The following is a 17157-nucleotide window of genomic DNA, read 5'->3' on the forward strand; positions in this document are numbered from 1 at the left end:
AAATCCAACTATAGGTAATCATCAGCTAACAGCTTCTAGTTAAGGGACAGTCCCCTGTACCATCCTTCCAAAGTTAAGGAGAACAGTCTCCTGATAAAAATACAAAACATGTACAAATAATATTATCTGACCTTAACAGAAGGTATAACAATTAGCATATATGTCCACTCACATTCAGTAGCTAAAGCTAATCAGCTGAGGCCCAAAGACCCAATTTTCTATTATTACACTACTGAAAATGTCTCTCCAAGATCTCTTTTTGTTTTTTTTTAAAAGGTTTTTGCATGGCAAATGGGGTTAAGTGGCTTGAAACCAGGTACTCCTGACTCCAGGGCCGGTGCTTTATCCACAACGCCACCTAGCCACCCCTCTCCAAGATCTCTTTCTCAAACTGACAACTGTTTTATTAGTGGAATTGAAGCTAAAATCCAGATATAGGGCATTATCGACTAACAAGTACATCCATTCATAACTCTAAAGGACAGTCTGCTGTTTACACAAACTTTTACATCCAACTGGGTGTCTCATTGTTTCAAAAATTTAAGAAAAACATTCCCCTGATTAGGAAATATAAGCTGTGGTTAATAATACAGGTGTAACAATTAGCATCTACCTCCACTAAAGTCATTCAGTTCCAAGTCATCAGGGGTGGCCAAGTATTGTTATACCAAATACGATTGTTATATCATTAAAAAAAAGTCTATCCAAGTTCTCTTTTTCAGACTGACGAAGCAATTTAAAAGTAAAATGTCTTAAAATTATTAATATGAACTTAAAAATCAAGATCACTGACCTGAATTTCCTAAAAAGGTTCAGAAAGGGCTGAGTTCTTAGTTGCCTAGATGGATACAGTTTAGATATGGCAAAAACAGCGATGGGTGAAAAAAACTGGATCCAGTATCGATTTTGGGTAAGGAAAGGTCATCTATTATCTAGAAAGTAGTGAGAAAAGGCCCTTTTGCCTCTGTTCAGAATTCAGGACCTAAGAAGTTTCCCAACAGGTGCTTTTTATAGACCACAAGCCCACAGGCCCCGCTTTGCTCTCAAAATACAGGTTGTGAGAATAGAGAAGAAAGAGAACAGAAAAGAGGAGGAGGAGGAGGAGAAGGAAGACGAAGAGAGGAAAAGGAGGAGAAGAAGAAGAGAGAGAGCAGAGAGGAGTCAATGACAGACACGCGGAGCCCCGGACAGACAGACTGAAGGCACCCAGACGCTGCGGGGAGGGGGTGCAGTGAGTGATCCCCGGAGGGAAGCTCGAAGCCGGCACTCGGCACATTCTTGGCCGCTGAACCCCGGCCGGTCCAGTCCGCGATGACCGCGGGGACGTCGGCAACTGCCCGCCGGCCCGGCGCTGAAACCGGAGCCCCAGGGGCCCGAGCAGGGAAAGCTGAGCCGGCTCCTCCGGGGGGCCCGGGCCGGCCGGCGCCTTCCCTGCCCCGGGTCAGGAGGGAGGGGAAGCCGACCCGCCACGTCCGTCGCTCTCCTCCCACAGTCCCGGGAACGGCTCCGCTCCGCCGGGCCGGAGGCCGCGCGGCGCCGGCGGAGGTGCGGGGCAAAGCCGGGACCCCCCGCACCTGCAAGCCCGCGGGCCGGCGCGGGCTCCGGGGCGGGCGGCCGCCGGCTTCAGGCCCCCGGCACTCGCTCGCTCGCTCCCTCCCTGAAGTACGTACCCGGCTGCGGCGGCGGCCCCGGCCCCGGCTCCGGCCCCGGCTCCGGCTCCGCGGGAGGATCCTCGCTGACTCTCACACCCGCGGATGGGCTCGGGCCAACCGGAAGACCCTCTCCCCATTTCCGGTTCGCTTCCCTGCCCTCCTCTCTAGCTCCTCCCCTCCCTCGGCCGAGGCTACGACATCCCCCCCCCTCCTCCAGCTCCTCTTCCCAGCCTCCCGCGTGTGCTTGGCACCATCTCTTCCTTCTCTTGCCCATCTTCCGCCTCCTTTCCTCCTTTTCCGTTCTACCCTTACCCAGTAGAATCCCTCCCCTTCATCTACTCCTTCCATCTCCTTTTTCCACTCTTCCCCCAAGGTCCTATCCTTTGTCCTTCCTCCTGCCTTCTTTCTCTCTGCCCCATCCTTCTTCCTTCACACTCTTCTCTCGTTTTGTCACCTTTCCCCTCATTTCCTTTTCTCTCACCTTTCTCCTCTTCATTTTAGCTTTTATTCTTCCTTTCTTTCAACTTTCCCCCTTTCCCTTTTCTCTTCCTTTTACTCTTCTCTTCCATCTTCCCCTTCTCTCCATCCTGTCTCCCTGTCCCTTTTCTACTTCCCACTGACTTTTTCCCCCTTCCCCTCCCCTGTCCCTTTTCTACTTCCCACTGACTTTTCCCCCCTTCCCTTCCCCTGTCCCTTTTCTACTTCTAACTTCCTCTCTTCTTTTTCCCCCTTCCCCCGTCCATTCTCATCTCTCCTTTCTTTCTCATCCCATTTTTCCCTCTTCCCTTCTCTCCTTCTCATGTATTTTCTCTTCCCACTCCCCTTTTCCTTCTCTTTCTTACTCCGCCTTTCAGCTTCCTTTCCTCTCTTTTTTTGCCCATTTTTTTCCTTCTCCCTTCTCTTTCGCCACTCCTTCTCTCTCCTCCTCACCCCCTTCTATGCCCATTCCCTTTTCTTCTTTTTCCCACCTCACTTTTTCACTCTCCCCTTCTCCTTTGCACCCATTTTCTTTTCCCTTTCCCTTTTCGTCTTTTCCTATTCTCTTCCCCCATCTTCTTTTTAAGTGAGTTTCTCTCTCCTCTTTCCTCTTTCCTTTCCTTCCTCTAATGCAATCTATCTGATTTTCCCCCATCATTCCTCCTTGTCTGGCCTTTCCTTCTGCTTTCCCACCCCATAGTCTTTTTGTCCAACCCTGCTTCCTTTTAGTTCCTTCTTCAATCAATAAATCAAATAACAAGCATTTTTTAAGCACCAGTGTACCAAATACCATATTGAGTACTGAGGATTCAAAACCAAACAAAAAATGAAAACAATATTTGCCTTCAAGAAATTTGCCTTATATGAAGATTACATGTACACATATAAGTATATACAGGATAAATACAAAATAATTATTAAATATATTTCTCCTTAACAACTAGCAAATTGGGGTGGCTAGGTAGAGCAGTGGATAGAGCATTGGCCCTGGAGTCAGGAGTACCTGAGTTCAAATATGACTATGTGGCCTTGGGCAAGCCATTTAACTCCATTTGCCTTGTAAAAACATAAAAAAACCAACAAGTAATTGCTTTGTATTTACTTTTTGTGTTTGCAATTATTTAATAATAAACTTCCATTTCATAGTACTTTTAAGGTTGACATTGGACTTTACATATATTAATCAGTGCATCCTCACAACTCTGTGAGGTAGATTCTTTTTATTACATTTCCTCCCTTGAGGAAGTGGACCCGTGGAGGTTAAGGTGACATAGTCAGGGTCACATAGCTAATAGTATCAGAGTATCAGAGGAATGACTTGAACTTAGGTCTTCTGACTTCTAGGCCTGGTGCTATATTCACTGAGTCATCTCTCTCTATATATATATATATATATGTATATAATTATATGTAATATATATATATATATATATATATAATTTAGATATCGAGTCAAGTTAATTATCATATATTCAGCATCTCTTAGGGCAGAATGAAGATCCTGGTGACTCGAAGACTCACCTTCCTGAGTTCAAATTTGGCCTCAGACTCTTATTAGTTGTGTTATCCTGGGCAACTCACTTAATTTGATTTGCCTTAGTGTCTTCATCTGCAAAAGGAGCAGAAATGGCAAAACGTCCAGTGTCTTTGCCAAGAAAATTTGGGGATCCCATAGAGTCGGACAGAAACTGAAAAACGACTCAAAAAGCACCTAATCTTTTTGTCTCTCATTTTAGAATGTTAACGCTTAGCTAATTGGGATTCTGTGCGTGTGTATCCAGCTGGCATGGCAATGTGCCCAAGTATAGGCCCTTAATAAAAGTTTATCGATCGATCCTCAGAACCTCCCTCATTAATTGACCCATTATAGGCTTGTTGACGGTTGGTGGGGGAGGTAGTTAGGGAGAGAAGTCAAAGGTAGTGGGGACCAGAAAAGTTAGTGATTGGAAGGTGGTGCTCGAGCCGCGTCTGAAGCAAGTGGGGAATTCAGCGAGGCGAAGGGCAGAGAGGGCATTGCAGGCCTAAGGGACGAAAGGCATGCAGATGGAGGATGGGGTACCGCGGGCAGTGATGTGTAATGAGCCTGGAAGGACGGGTTAGGACCAAGCAGAGAAGAACATTGAAAAAGCAAACAGAAGAGGTTATAGCTGAGCCTAGAGAAGCCCAAAGGGGGAGGTCTCACTCCTCACAGGCCCGCCCCTCTCCTTCCTCTGACTCCTCCTAACCACGTGTATTTCAACTCTCGCGAGATCTTAGGGCAGCTCCGGAAAGCCTGGCACACCGGCGGAGCGAGGGCTGGGATGATTCATCTCTCTAAGCCTCGGTCCCCCGGAACTGGCTGTCGGGTAACCCGGAAGAGCTAGTCTGCGCGGAAGGAAGAGAGCGGCTGCGGCGCTGAGGTGAAGGAAGCTCCAGGTAGGCAGGGAAGCGGGGCCTCGGAGGTAGAGTGGCCCCGGGCAGCTGGCCATCTTCAGCCGCGGCTTTACCTGTTCGCGAGCCTAGGCCTGGGATGGGGGCATGAGGAGATGGAGGGAGACGAGCGGGATGAGCCCAGCCTCCCCCGCTGGTGATGGAGCAGAGGCCCCTCAGACCCCGGGCTGAAGTAGGGGCCGCGCCTGGCCCGTCTGCGTGCGGCAGAGGCTCCAACTGCCATTCCTGAGCTGTAGGGACGGGGGCTGCCCTGGAAGGCGCCGGGCTCCAGGTCATCCGTCAAGGATGCTGGATTGGGCAGCTGGGGTCGGCTCAAACCTTTGTCCTTAAGCCCCTAAACCCATTTTAAATCCCTTAGCGGATGACTTGGCTTCCTCGCAATATCTTTATCTTCCTTGGCTCCTGCTAACACAATTTCTTTCCTGCTTTCCTTCCTTCCATCTACTGTGATCCTTCCTTAGTCTCTCAGGATCCTGCCCTTTCACACACAGTTGATCTTAATGATCCAGCCCAATCCCTTTGTCACTTTTTTTTTTAGGTTTTTGCAAGGCAAACGGGTTTAAGTGGCTTGCCCAAGGCCACACAGCTAGGTAATTAATTATTAAGTGTCTGAGACTGCATTTGAACCCAGGTACTCCAGACTCCAAGGCCGGTGCTTTATCCACTACGCCACCTAGCCGCCCCCCTTTTGTCACTTCTATATACATGATTTCCAAATTTACATGTCTAGTTCCATTCTCTTCCTGAACTGGATATCCATCTTAGTGAAAATGACCTATCAGCATGTCTGATTTAAATTCTCTAAATTTAGACAGATTTAAAATGTCTAAAATCCTCCTCCCTTAAGCCTATTGATTTATCATAATAAGAGAAAATAGAAATTCCTTAGTCTGGCATTTAAATTCCTTCATAATCTGGTCCCATTGTTATTTGATGGTACTCCTTCACAAGCTCGAAATGAACTACATCCACACTTCTTCCTTCATTCCTTGATCTCTTACCCTTTTCACAGCATCATCCCCATTGTAAAGGATTACATCAAAGCAAATTTTCATAGAGTATCTTGTCACTATTTTCCTTTCTCTAGTCTCCTTTTTTCCTATCCTTTTTTTAAAATGTTTTTTGCAAAGCATTGGGGTTAAGTGTCTTGCCCAAGGCCACACAGCTAGGTAATTATTAAGTGTCTGAGGCAGGATTTGAACTCAGGTACTCCTGACTCCAGGGCCAGTGCTCTGTCCACTGTGCCACCTAGCTGCCCCCTAATTCCCACTTTTAAAATCAATAAATATTTTTCATTTTAGACCTTTTCTTTTGCTTTTCCTTCTTCTGATACTCTATAAGAGCTGTCTCTTGGGGCGGCTAGGTGGCTTAGTGGATAAAGCACCGGCCTTGGAGTCAGGAGTACCTGGGTTCAAATCCAGACTCAGACACTTAATAATTACCTAGCTGTGTGACCTCGGGCAAGCCAATTAACCCCATTTGCCTTGCAAAAAAAAAAAAGAGCTGACTCTATAGATGACAGTACATCCCTGGTTAACCTTTACAGAACTGGTTGTATCATTTTTCAGGTACTGATTATCTGATGCTGATCTAGAAATTGAAATTGCCTATTCTCCATTGCCACTTTGACTTTCAATAACCATCGTTTGACCTCTTTTCCTTTGTGATTCAGTCTAACCAAATTTATCACATTCCAGACCCTAGTGACTTTTTATTTTACAATCCTCAAGTTTTCCTTTTTTAAGTATAGTTATTGATTAACAGTCTTCCTCTGTACCCCAATTTCTGCCCTTTTGCTGGTATACATCTATATACATGTCAATTCTATATTCCACTCTCACACCAAACCTTGTTCCTCCTCAAGCCTCCTATAGCAGCCCCTCTCCCCACTTTCTCAGCAAAGAATCTTGGCCTTAGACTTCACCTAAAAAGTTGAGGTCATTTTCCACACGTTGTTTTCTTCCTTTGTCTGTCTTCCATTATTCTCCACCACTCCCTTCCTTCATTATATTTCCTAAGAGATGGCCTTTTGAACAAAAACCATCTCCTACATATACCTTTTATTCCCCCTGCAACCTAAGCACCTTCACCAACAATGAGGGATCCCCACTATCCTCACTCTTTCTCATCTTCAATTTCTACCTATTTACCAGCACTTGCCTTGTTGCCTATGATCTGCCTAGGTTTCCTGCATCTTTAAAAAGAGACTTACTAGATCCTACCATACCTATTAGCTATTATCCTCTCTCTCTTCCCCTTCCCAGCTTTGTTGAAAAGTCTACACTTTGCTTCCATTTCCTGTCCTATCACTGTCTTTTAAACCCTCCACAATTTGGCTTTTGACTTCATCATTCAAATAAAATTCCTTTCCCTCTCCACAGTTAATGTTCTCCTAATTGCCTAGTCAGTGATCTTTTCTGGTCTTTATCTTTCTTTTTGCCTCTGTAGAATTTGACACTGTTGACCATTCTCTGAGTTTTTATGACTCTGCTTTCTCCTGATTCTCCTCCTGCTGTTACTTCTCAATCTTCTTTATTGGGACTTTATCTATATCATGCCCATTAAATATAGTTATCCCTCAAAGGCTTTTCTTGGGCCCCTTTTTCCTTTTCTTTTTTCTTTTTTGGTATTTTCATCAGCTTGCATGGATTCATTCATCTTCTCTGTGCTTGATGATTCCCAGATCTATATCTATTCCTATCCTCTCTTCTAAGTTTCAGGCATTCATCACCAACTAGACTTATCCATCTAGAAGTTCCATAAGTATTTTAAACTCAACATGGCCAAAACAGAATTCATTATCTTTTTCCAAAACTTCTCATACTCCAACTTTCTTCTTAATTTTAGAGCTACTACTGTTCCTCCCAGTCCCCAAGTTCCTAATTTTTCTGTCTTCAGCTTCTCATTCTTATTCACCACAAAGATCCTAGCCAGATACCTAATCTTAACTTTTCTCCACTTAGCCAGATAACATCCTAATTCAGGCCCTAATCATCTTTTGCCATAGCAATTGAGATAGTCTCCTAACTGATCTCTACCTGAAGTTTCTTCTCACTGGAGTGTACCTTCTATATAGTTGCCAAAGTGATTTTCCTTAAGTACAGATCTGATTGTGTAAGCCTTCCCTTTCCCTCAGTTAATAAACTCCACTGGCTCCCTATTGTTTACAGGATCAAATATAAACTTTTTTTTAGCATTTAAGGTACTTTAAATTTCAATATTTCTTATACTTACAATCTTTTTACACTTTACTTACTCCCATCCACACACTATGGGTAGCAAGAGAACCATGATAGATCAGTGTGATGAGAACCCAGAGAAACTCAGTGATAGGAACATGCCTTTCATGGATACAAATTACAACTTAATTCTCACCCCGTGCTATGTATTTTTTTTTGCTTATATTCCCCTATAGATATGCTATAGAAGATACCCACTGCATTAGAGAGCTTCTACATTTTGTGTAACGTTACAGAATAGAATCATAAGTTTAGAACTAGAAGAGCCCTTAGAGATAATCTGGTTTATTTTACATTTGAGGAACCTGAGGCCAATGAGGTTTCTTAGCTTGCCCAAGGTCAGTCCACTAGCATTTATTTAGTGCCACAGGATTTATATATTGTGCTAAGTGTTAGATACACAAAGAAAGGCAAAAAAAGAACACTCGCCTCACCCCCCCCCAAAAAAAAAAAGTTGTTGGTCTCAATGGAGAAGATATTTTAGGGTCTTTTTTGTTTGTTTTTTAGGTTTTTTTTGGGGGGGTTGCAAGGCAATGGGGTTAAGTGGCCTACCTAAGGCCACACAGCTAGGTAATTATTAAGTGTCTGAAGCTGGATTTGAACTCAGCTACTCCTGTCTCCAGGGCCAGTGCTCTGTCCACTGCAACACCTAGCCACCCTCAGAGAAGACATTATACAGCAAAAATTGGGAGTAGTTGCAGAAGGAAGAAGGGGAATTGGAAAAGGCTTCTTGAAGAAGGAACTTCAGCTGAAACTTGACTCCTAATTCATATTTATTCTCATCCAAATCCTTTATTTCCTTAGCCTACTCATTTCCTGTGACTTAGTCCTCTACCCCCTCCTCAGCTACACAAAAAGATAGTGATATACCACCCACACATTAAAAATTCCTTTTTTTAAAAAAAATTATTTATTTAAGGCAGTGGGGTTAAGTGACTTGCCCAAGATCACATAGTTTAGGCAATTATTAAGTGTCTGAGGTTGGTTTTGTACTCAGATCCTACTGATTCCAGGGCTTGTGCTCTGTGCACTGTGCCACCTACTTGCCCCCACATTCAAAATTTCAGTATCCTCTTAAGTGATCATGATTTATTGACTTTCCACATCTTCCTCTATCTCCCCTCACCTAACCTTATTCTTCGTCCACACTGGGACCCCTCAATTCATTCCCAGGCCATTATCCCATAACTCCTTTTTTCCCTATTTTGATGTTTCAGTGGATCATTGGAACTCTAAACTGTCTTCTTGAATCCCTGATCTCCTTATCATATCACCAGTTGCACTCTGACAAACTTTTAGCATTTGATAACTCCCATTAACTGCCACCTTTGCTCTTATATTTCTGCTGCTGAATGAAAGTAGGAAAAAATAATGGTTCTATTACATATTTATGCTGCATAACCTCAACTAGGTCTTCATTACTAGGAGCAGTAAGGCAGCCCTTTCATTGCCCATTCTCCACAGCATCTTCCAAACCTTTGCTTTTTTTTTTCCTTTTTAAAATTTTTAAAAAATTGTATTTATTTAAGTCAATGGGGTTAAGTAACTTGCCCAAGGTCACACAGCTAGGAAATTAAGTGTCTAAGGCCTCCTGACTCCAGGGCTGGTACTCTAGTCACCTAGCTGCCCTCTTCTTAGATGAGAATCTTGCTTCATATTTTACAGAAAAATTTCAGCCATCCCATGAATTCTTCCTTCTGATCTTCATCTTCTGTCACCTGGATGACATCTGCCACTATCTGCTCCTCTTCACCCCTGGATAAATGCCCTCTTATCTGCACAAGCTGTTCCATTCCAACCCATCTCCAACATTTCTCCTCTGTCTTCTCCACCTACCATTTATTATCAATTGCTCCCTCTCCATTGGCTCCTTCCCTACTGTCTGCAGACATGCCCATGTTTTTTCCCCATCCTCAAAAAACTCTTCTTTGATCCTTCCCACCTTACTGTCATTCTTTATTTCTTCTACTCTTTTGTGGCTAAACACCCTGACCATTCATATTAGATCACTTTTCTCTTTGACTTTTTTCTTTTCATTGTCTTCTTATCCCCTTTTAATGTAGCTTCCAACCCATTACTCCACTGAAATTGCTGTCTTGAGTTACCAGTGATCTCTCAATTGCCAAATTCAGTGTTTTTTTTTTCCTCAATCTTTCTTTTCAATCTCTCTCAGCCTTTGATGCTATTGATCACCTTCTTTGACACTCCTGTTGGTTTTCAGAGTAATAGTAAAGACTGGTCCTTCTCCTACCTACCAGACTTTGTCTCAATCTCTTTTGCTATATCCTAATCCAGATTATGCTATCTAACCATAGGTATTTTACAGAGTTCTGTCCCTGGTCCTCTTCTCTACCTCCTTTATAATACTTACTTTGTGATCTCATCAGTTCTTTTGAGCTTAATTGCCATCTCTATAATTATAATTCTCAATTCTGCCTAATCAGCCCCCTAATCTCTCAGCTGACCTCCAGTCTCACATCTCCAGCTGCCTTTTAGACAACTTGATTTAGATGTCCAATAGGCATCTTAAATTCAGTATAATCCAGAACTGAATTCATAATCTTACCCTCTAAACCCTTCTATCTTACAGTTGAAGGTATCAACATCAACCCAATCCCCAAGGGCTTGAAATTTAGTGATTGGGCTGAACAGGTTTGGTATATAAATGTTATGGAGTGCTACTATTCTGTAAGAAATCATGAGCAATAGACTTTAGAGAAACATGGAAAGAATTAACATGATTTGATGCTGAGTAAAGGAGCCAGAACCAAGAAAACATTGTACACATTAATGCCCACATTGTGAGAGCATAAGCTATGATGGATGCAACTCCTCTCAGCAGTTCAGAAATGAAGGACAACCCTGAGAGATCTGTTATGGACAGTGCCATCCACATCCAGGGAAAAAACCCCAGAGAATCTAAACGTATACTGTGTTCACTTTTTTTAAAACTTCTCTTACGTTTTTCCTTCCTATCTCATGGTTTTCTTTCTTTCCTCTTAATTCTAATTCCTCTTAACAAAATTACTAACATGTAAATATGTTAAACACAAATGTACATGTAAATTTTTACTAGACTCTTGGGGAAGGGGGAGATAAGGGAGGATGGTAGAAAAATGTATAACTCATCAATTTGCAAATGAATGATGAAAAAACTTTAAAAAAATGCATCCTTCTCAACTCTAATATTGCTATCACTGTGGTACAGGCCCACATCCCCTCATATTTTGACTATTGCAATAGTCTGCTGGTGAATTCACTGCCTCGGTTTTACTCCAATCCATGTTCCAGGCACTCACTGAAAAGATTTTTCTAAAGTGCAGGTCTAACCATTACACTATTTAATAAATTCTAGTATCTTACCTATGGAAGTTTTGTTTAGTGTTTGAACAAAATGTTCTGTTCAGTGTTTATAGATCTAAATAATTTTGTCCCCCTCCTCCAACCTTTCCTATCTTATATATCCCCCACCCCCACTAGAGAAATTGGTCTTCTTACTATTTCATGAACAAGATATTCCACCTCTCAGCTCTGGGCTTTTTCTATGACTCCTCCTAACTTCCCTGGCTTTCTTTAATACCCAGTGCTTGGCACTTAGACTCCTACTTAGTGTATATCAACTTACTGACTTCTACCTCTCCCCTCTCCAATCCTCATCCACACAGCTGTGTGATTAACTCAGAGGAAGGCACTAAGATTAAGGAGGAATGAGAAAGGTTTCTTGCAGAAGGTAGAATTTTAAGATTTGAAAAAAAAGTCAGGATGCAGAAATGAAGAATAACAGAGTTCCAAATCTGGGGCATAGTCAACAGTGAAAATGCAGATTTGGGATTGTCATGTACCAGGAACTTTAAGGAAGTTGGTGTCTCTGGGTCACAGAGTAGGTGGGGAAGAATAACAGGTAAGAGAACTGGAAAGGCAGGAAGGGACTAGGTTATGTTTTTGTTATGTTTTTGTATTTACAAGGCAATGGGGTTAAGTAATTTGCCTGACATCACACAGCTAGGTTAGATAATTATTAAGTGTCTGAGGGCATATTCAAACTTAGGTCCTCTTGACTCCAGGGCCAGTACTCTATTCATTGCGCCACCTAGCCGCCCCATAATATTAAGGGTAATAAGGAGCCACTGGACTGATTTTGAGGTGATGAGATCGGATCTACACTTTAAGAAAATAATTTCAACAGCTAAATGGATAATGAACTAGAGTGGGAGAAGAGGTTTGAGGTGGGATAAACAATCTTGCCTCGAGGTCCAAATACGAGGTGATGAGGGCCTGCTCATCAGGATGGTGGCAGTGTCAGAGAAAAGGGGGCTTATAGAAAAGATGTTAAAAAGCTAGAAACAATAAGATTTGTCAAATGATTAAATGTAGGGTTTGGAAATGGCATTATTGAGAGTTAAGAATAAAGAATGATATCTAGGTTTTCCTTGGTACCTGGGAGGATGATGAGATAAGAGAGGAAGTGGGAAAGATTTGGGGAAAGATTTCAGTTTTAGACATGTAAGTTTAACAGTCTTAGGCTAACTCATAAATGTACAAATAGGTGTTACATTTGATATATTGTAGCTATAGGTACATAATAGTGTGACTATTGTAAACTATCCCTAGAGGAGGAAGCTATTTCTGAATAAAGGAATGCTGATGAGAATAGCTGGCATTTATATAGCATATTAAGGTTTGCAAAATACTTTACAAACATTATTTCATTGAATCTTTATGACAATCCTAAGATGATTATCCCCTATTATTTTCCCTAGTTTACTGATGGTAATACTGTGGTAGAGGTTAAGTGACTTATCCAATTTTACAGTTAATAACCATCTGAAAGCCTATTTGGACTCAGGTCTTCCTGACTCCAGGTCTAATACTCAATCCACTGTACTGCTAGGTTCCTAGGTGATGGATTGAAACAAATTTGAAGAGGAAAGAGAGGGATAGATACAAGTGGGGTATCTTAGATGGTTCTTTAGAAGAACCTCATCTGGAAAATATAAGGGTAGGATTAGATGACAATTTAAGTTACCTTCCAAGTCTTAAATTACGATCCTATGACATATATTGAGATAAAGTGTATTCAAGGATGAAGGATTTATGCAGTATCTGGTGAGAAGAGGTAACCACTGGAACTGTAAAGTTTGAACGTCAACTTTTGAGAAAACTGTTTAAATTATTTAAGGCAATGGGGTTAAGTGACTTGGCTAAGGTCACATAGGTAAGCAATTATTATTAAGTGTCTGTGGCTGAATTTGAACTCAGGTCCTCCTGGTTCCATTGAACCACCTAGCTGCACCTGTTTTTTTTTTAAATATCCTGGACCTCCTACTTTAATGATTATTTTTGACTTACCTAATAGTGAAAAGAACACTGGATTTGAAGTCAGACATAGGGTCAAATGCTAGTTCCATCTATTATTAGGTGACTAGCAGTGATCTTGGGCAAGTGACCATATTTCCCTCTTGTATATCCTCTTCTATAAAACAAAGAGGTTAGATTAGGTGGTCTTCCTCTTTCAAATTCTCTGGAATATAGTAGTAACTCAGCCTCTGAGTCAAAGCATTGCCTTTGAGGACATTGGAAGAATTTAGATTGCTGATTTGGAAAAATTAATTTTTTTTCTCTTAAGCAAAGACAGGGCATATAGTCAAGACATGGTGATCAGCTCAAGTGTCACAGTATAATAGTACAGTAATGAAACTACCTCTTGGAAATTCAGGGGGGGGGAGACCTTTAGCTCCTAGAGGCATTTTGATGAAATATCTAGTCTTTTTGCCTATCTCAACACTAAAATTGGGAAGATAATTTAAAAATACATTGAGTCTAAGAACCCAAAATTATCCAAATTAACTACCTAAATAGCTCCACCTTTTCTGTGTTAGGACCCAAGGAAAAATTTTAGGCAGATGCACTCAAAACAAACTTGATTTTATTTCATGTTCTCAGAGACAGAGAAGTATGTTAGAAATTATATCAATGGGTTTATCTGAGATGTTTCTTTACAGGACTTGATGAAGTTGTTAACTGCTATTTTTCTTTCTCTTTATTTTCCTAGTCTGTGAACATGGACTACTTGGCTCACCCTGGCACACTCAGCCTAGCTGCTGGAGTTGCCTGTGGTATATGTTTGGGCTGGGGCCTCCGAGTTCGATTTGGGGTGACTCCCAGGACCCCCTCAGTGAGCAGTTCAAATCCAGTGAATAAGAACCGAGAGGCTGAGACTGAAGCCAGCATCTTGGGAGAAAGTGGGGAGTTCAAGTTGATTCTTGTTGTCCGTAATGACTTGAAGATGGGGAAAGGAAAAGTGGCAGCTCAGTGTTCTCATGCTGCTGTTTCTGCCTACAAACAAGTACAAAGGAGAAATCCAGAGCTTCTGAAACAGTGGGAGTACTGTGGTCAACCCAAAGTGGTGGTCAAAGCTCCTGATGAAGAGTCTCTGGCTGAATTGCTTACTCATGCCAAAGTGCTAGGACTAACTGTGAGCTTAATCCAAGATGCTGGGCGCACTCAGATAGAACCAGGCTCTCGGACTGTCCTAGGAATTGGACCAGGGCCAGTAGACTTAATTGACAAAGTTACTGGCCATTTAAAACTTTATTAAGCTAAATTTTGTATGGGGTGGGTCCAAGTGTTATTAGACTCAACCTCCATTACGTTCTAACGATAAAAGACAACCTGCCCTGTAATTGTTTTTTTTAACTTGTATTCTTGGAATAATAATAATAAAGCTTTTTTCCAGTTTTCAGACCACCTGCCTCTTATTTTTCCAATGATAAACACATGCCATCTGAAATAATAGGCTTATCCTGGACCTTATATAGAACTGATCTCTTGCTAAGCATCCAAGCATAAAAACTTGATTCATTTGCAGGGCAAGAAAAATAATCTGGTTTTGATCCTTTGATGTTACAACAATGATAAAAATAGCATTTCCCAGCATCACAACTGTGTACCTTACCTGAGATATATTATGATCTTAATGCTTCCTCTTCAAGACCTATGGCAGGATTTGGCTTGGCAGAAATCTAGGGAATGTTCCAATTACCATCTTGAAATGAAAAGTGATTTACCTTTGGTCTTTCATAAATAGCTAGGAGAGATATAATAGAGGGGGTGTGTTACAGTGAGAATGATGCCACATTAGCAACTGTCTCTAAACTGATTGTTTATGTGAGACTTGAAAGTGATGCAACATCATGTAATGAAGACAGTTTTAACTCGAATTCAGTTCCTACCTTTAGTGTTGTGTTGTGAGGCTTCTGTCATATGACAGCCTTAGAGGCAGTCTGATACACTGCAAAGAGGGCTGGATTTTAACTCTAGTACTTGTTTGACCTTGGATGAGTCTTTCCCTTTTGAGTCTCCCTGAATTTTGTCTGATGTAAAATGAAGTTGAGCTTGGATCTGATATCCATTTTAACTCCAAACTGCCAGCTGGCACTCCTATCAGACCTGTTTCCCCAAGGTAGCCTAAACTTTTCATAGAGTAAGGGTAAAAACATATATCTAACCTATCCAATTTCCTGAGTTTCAGAAAGTTTTAGCTACTATGTTGTATGAGTTGAAAATAATTTCTAAAAGCAATTTAAAGGTGATTGATGGTACTATTTCCTTTAAAATACATCTTAAGTTAATCTATTTTGAAACCTAGCATACTTCTTAAAAAAATCAGATTCAAATGTTATAAAATTTATAGGACTTTTGAAGTTGTCAGTCTGGGTTGAATGTTTCCTAAACTTAATAACTAAGTTCACATTCTGTAGCTTTGGGTTTTTTTGCAAGGCAAACAGGGTTAAGTGGCTTGCCCAAGGCCACACAGCTAGGTAATTGTCTGAGACCAGATTTGAACCCAGGTACTCCTGACTCCAGGGCCGGTGCTTTATCCACTACGCCACCTAGCCACCCCATATTCTATAGTTCTTAAGGTCTACAAAGCAATCCTATGAGTTAGGGTATTTTCTCCCCATTTTATAGATGAAATACCTGAATTATTTTTTAAGAATGAATACAATGAAAACAACTTTCCCATACATTACACAAAGTCAGAATTTAACCTCATCTCACTTGAATAATATAATCCAAATTTTGCTAAAAATAAAATATTAAGGAGAGCTTCACTTCAAGCACGGTTTGGAGTTCACAAAAGAGCTAACCCATTTTTACTGAACTTGCCAGACAGAACACTGGAGAAATTTATAAATTTAAAAAAAAAATAAAAGGTATAATTCTGAATCAGAAAAGCCATGAACCGACTTAAATGAACTGATGCTGAGTAAAGTGAACAGAAAACAGAACGTGATCAACTATGATGGACTTAGTCCTCTCTGCAATTGAATGATCAAGAACAATTCTAAAAGACTTCTGATAGAAAATGCCATCCACATCCAAAGAAACTGTGAAATCTGGATGAAGACCAAAGCATACGATTTATTTTCACCTTTTAAAATTTGTGTTTTTTCTTTCCTCAAGTTTTTTTTCCTGCTTTGTTTTGATTCTTCTTTCACAGCCATGACTAATATGGAAACACTAAACATGAATGTGTATGTATGATCTATGTCAAATTAATTGTTCCTGGGGAAGTGGGAGGGAGGGAAGGAAGTCAGAAAAAACGTGGAACTCAGAAATCTTACAAAAAGAAATGAATATAGGGGCGGCTAGGTGGCACAGTGGATAGAGCACCTGGCCCTGGAGTCAGGAGGACCTGAGTTAAAATACAACCTCAGACACTTAATAGTTACCTAGCTACTTGGCCTTGGGCAAGCCACTTAACCCCATTTGCCTTGCAAAAACCTAAAAAAAGAATGTTGAAGTTTTACATGCAATTGGAAAAAAAATATGTAGCCATGAATATGTAGAATAACAGTATTTTATTTAGATCAAAATACATGACAGACCAAACAGCAGCTTCATTCTTTTTTTAGTTTTTGCAAGGCAATGGGGTTAAGTGGCTTGCCCAAGGCCGCACAGCTAGGTAACTATTAAGCATCTAAGACTACATTTGAACTCAGGTCCCCCTGACTCCAGGGCCAGTGCACCACCTAGCCGCCCCATAAGGACAAATTTTTAATATTTAAGTGACTTGCTCAAGATCACACAGCTAGGTAATTATTAAATTTATGAAAACGGATTTGAACCAAGGTACTCCTGACTAGGGTTGGTGCACTATCCACTGGGCCTCCTGGCTGCCTGAGCAGCTTCATTTTTAACTACAGCAGAAAAGCGGAAAGATCTCTGGAGGAAGCCTGGGAATACTCCTTTAATTCCTACACCTAACGTAAGGGATAAAATGTAGAATGGCCAAGTGTCAAGAGACAGTTCACATTCTGCCACTGACACACATGAGCTCTATGACCCTAGGCAAG

General features: G+C 41.5%; 2 protein-coding genes across 3 annotated transcripts in view; one reads left to right on the plus strand and one right to left on the minus strand.

Annotated features, from left to right (window-relative positions):
* Nucleotides 1-1776, minus strand: part of VMP1 (vacuole membrane protein 1) — a 121309-nt gene extending 119533 nt beyond the window's left edge. The window contains exon 1 of one of the 2 annotated variants that reach the window (XM_074223570.1): nt 1671-1776. The gene's annotated coding sequence lies outside the window, so the exon portion shown is untranslated. Of the gene's footprint in view, nt 1-793; nt 1121-1670 lie in introns of those variants that run through there. The other variant, XM_074223571.1, reaches the window with a different exon arrangement.
* A 2646-nt stretch (nt 1777-4422) lies between these two features.
* On the plus strand, nt 4423-14542 carry PTRH2 (peptidyl-tRNA hydrolase 2). Its single transcript, XM_074223572.1, has 2 exons — nt 4423-4544; nt 13851-14542. The coding sequence occupies exon 2, from the start codon at nt 13860-13862 to the stop codon at nt 14394-14396; it is 537 nt and encodes a 178-aa protein (XP_074079673.1). The 5' UTR covers nt 4423-4544; nt 13851-13859; the 3' UTR covers nt 14397-14542.
* Nucleotides 14543-17157: the final 2615 nt, after the last annotated feature.

The sequence above is a fragment of the Macrotis lagotis genome, chromosome 2 (genome assembly GCF_037893015.1).
Source record: "Macrotis lagotis isolate mMagLag1 chromosome 2, bilby.v1.9.chrom.fasta, whole genome shotgun sequence".
NCBI classification, from domain to species: Eukaryota; Metazoa; Chordata; class Mammalia; order Peramelemorphia; family Peramelidae; genus Macrotis; species Macrotis lagotis.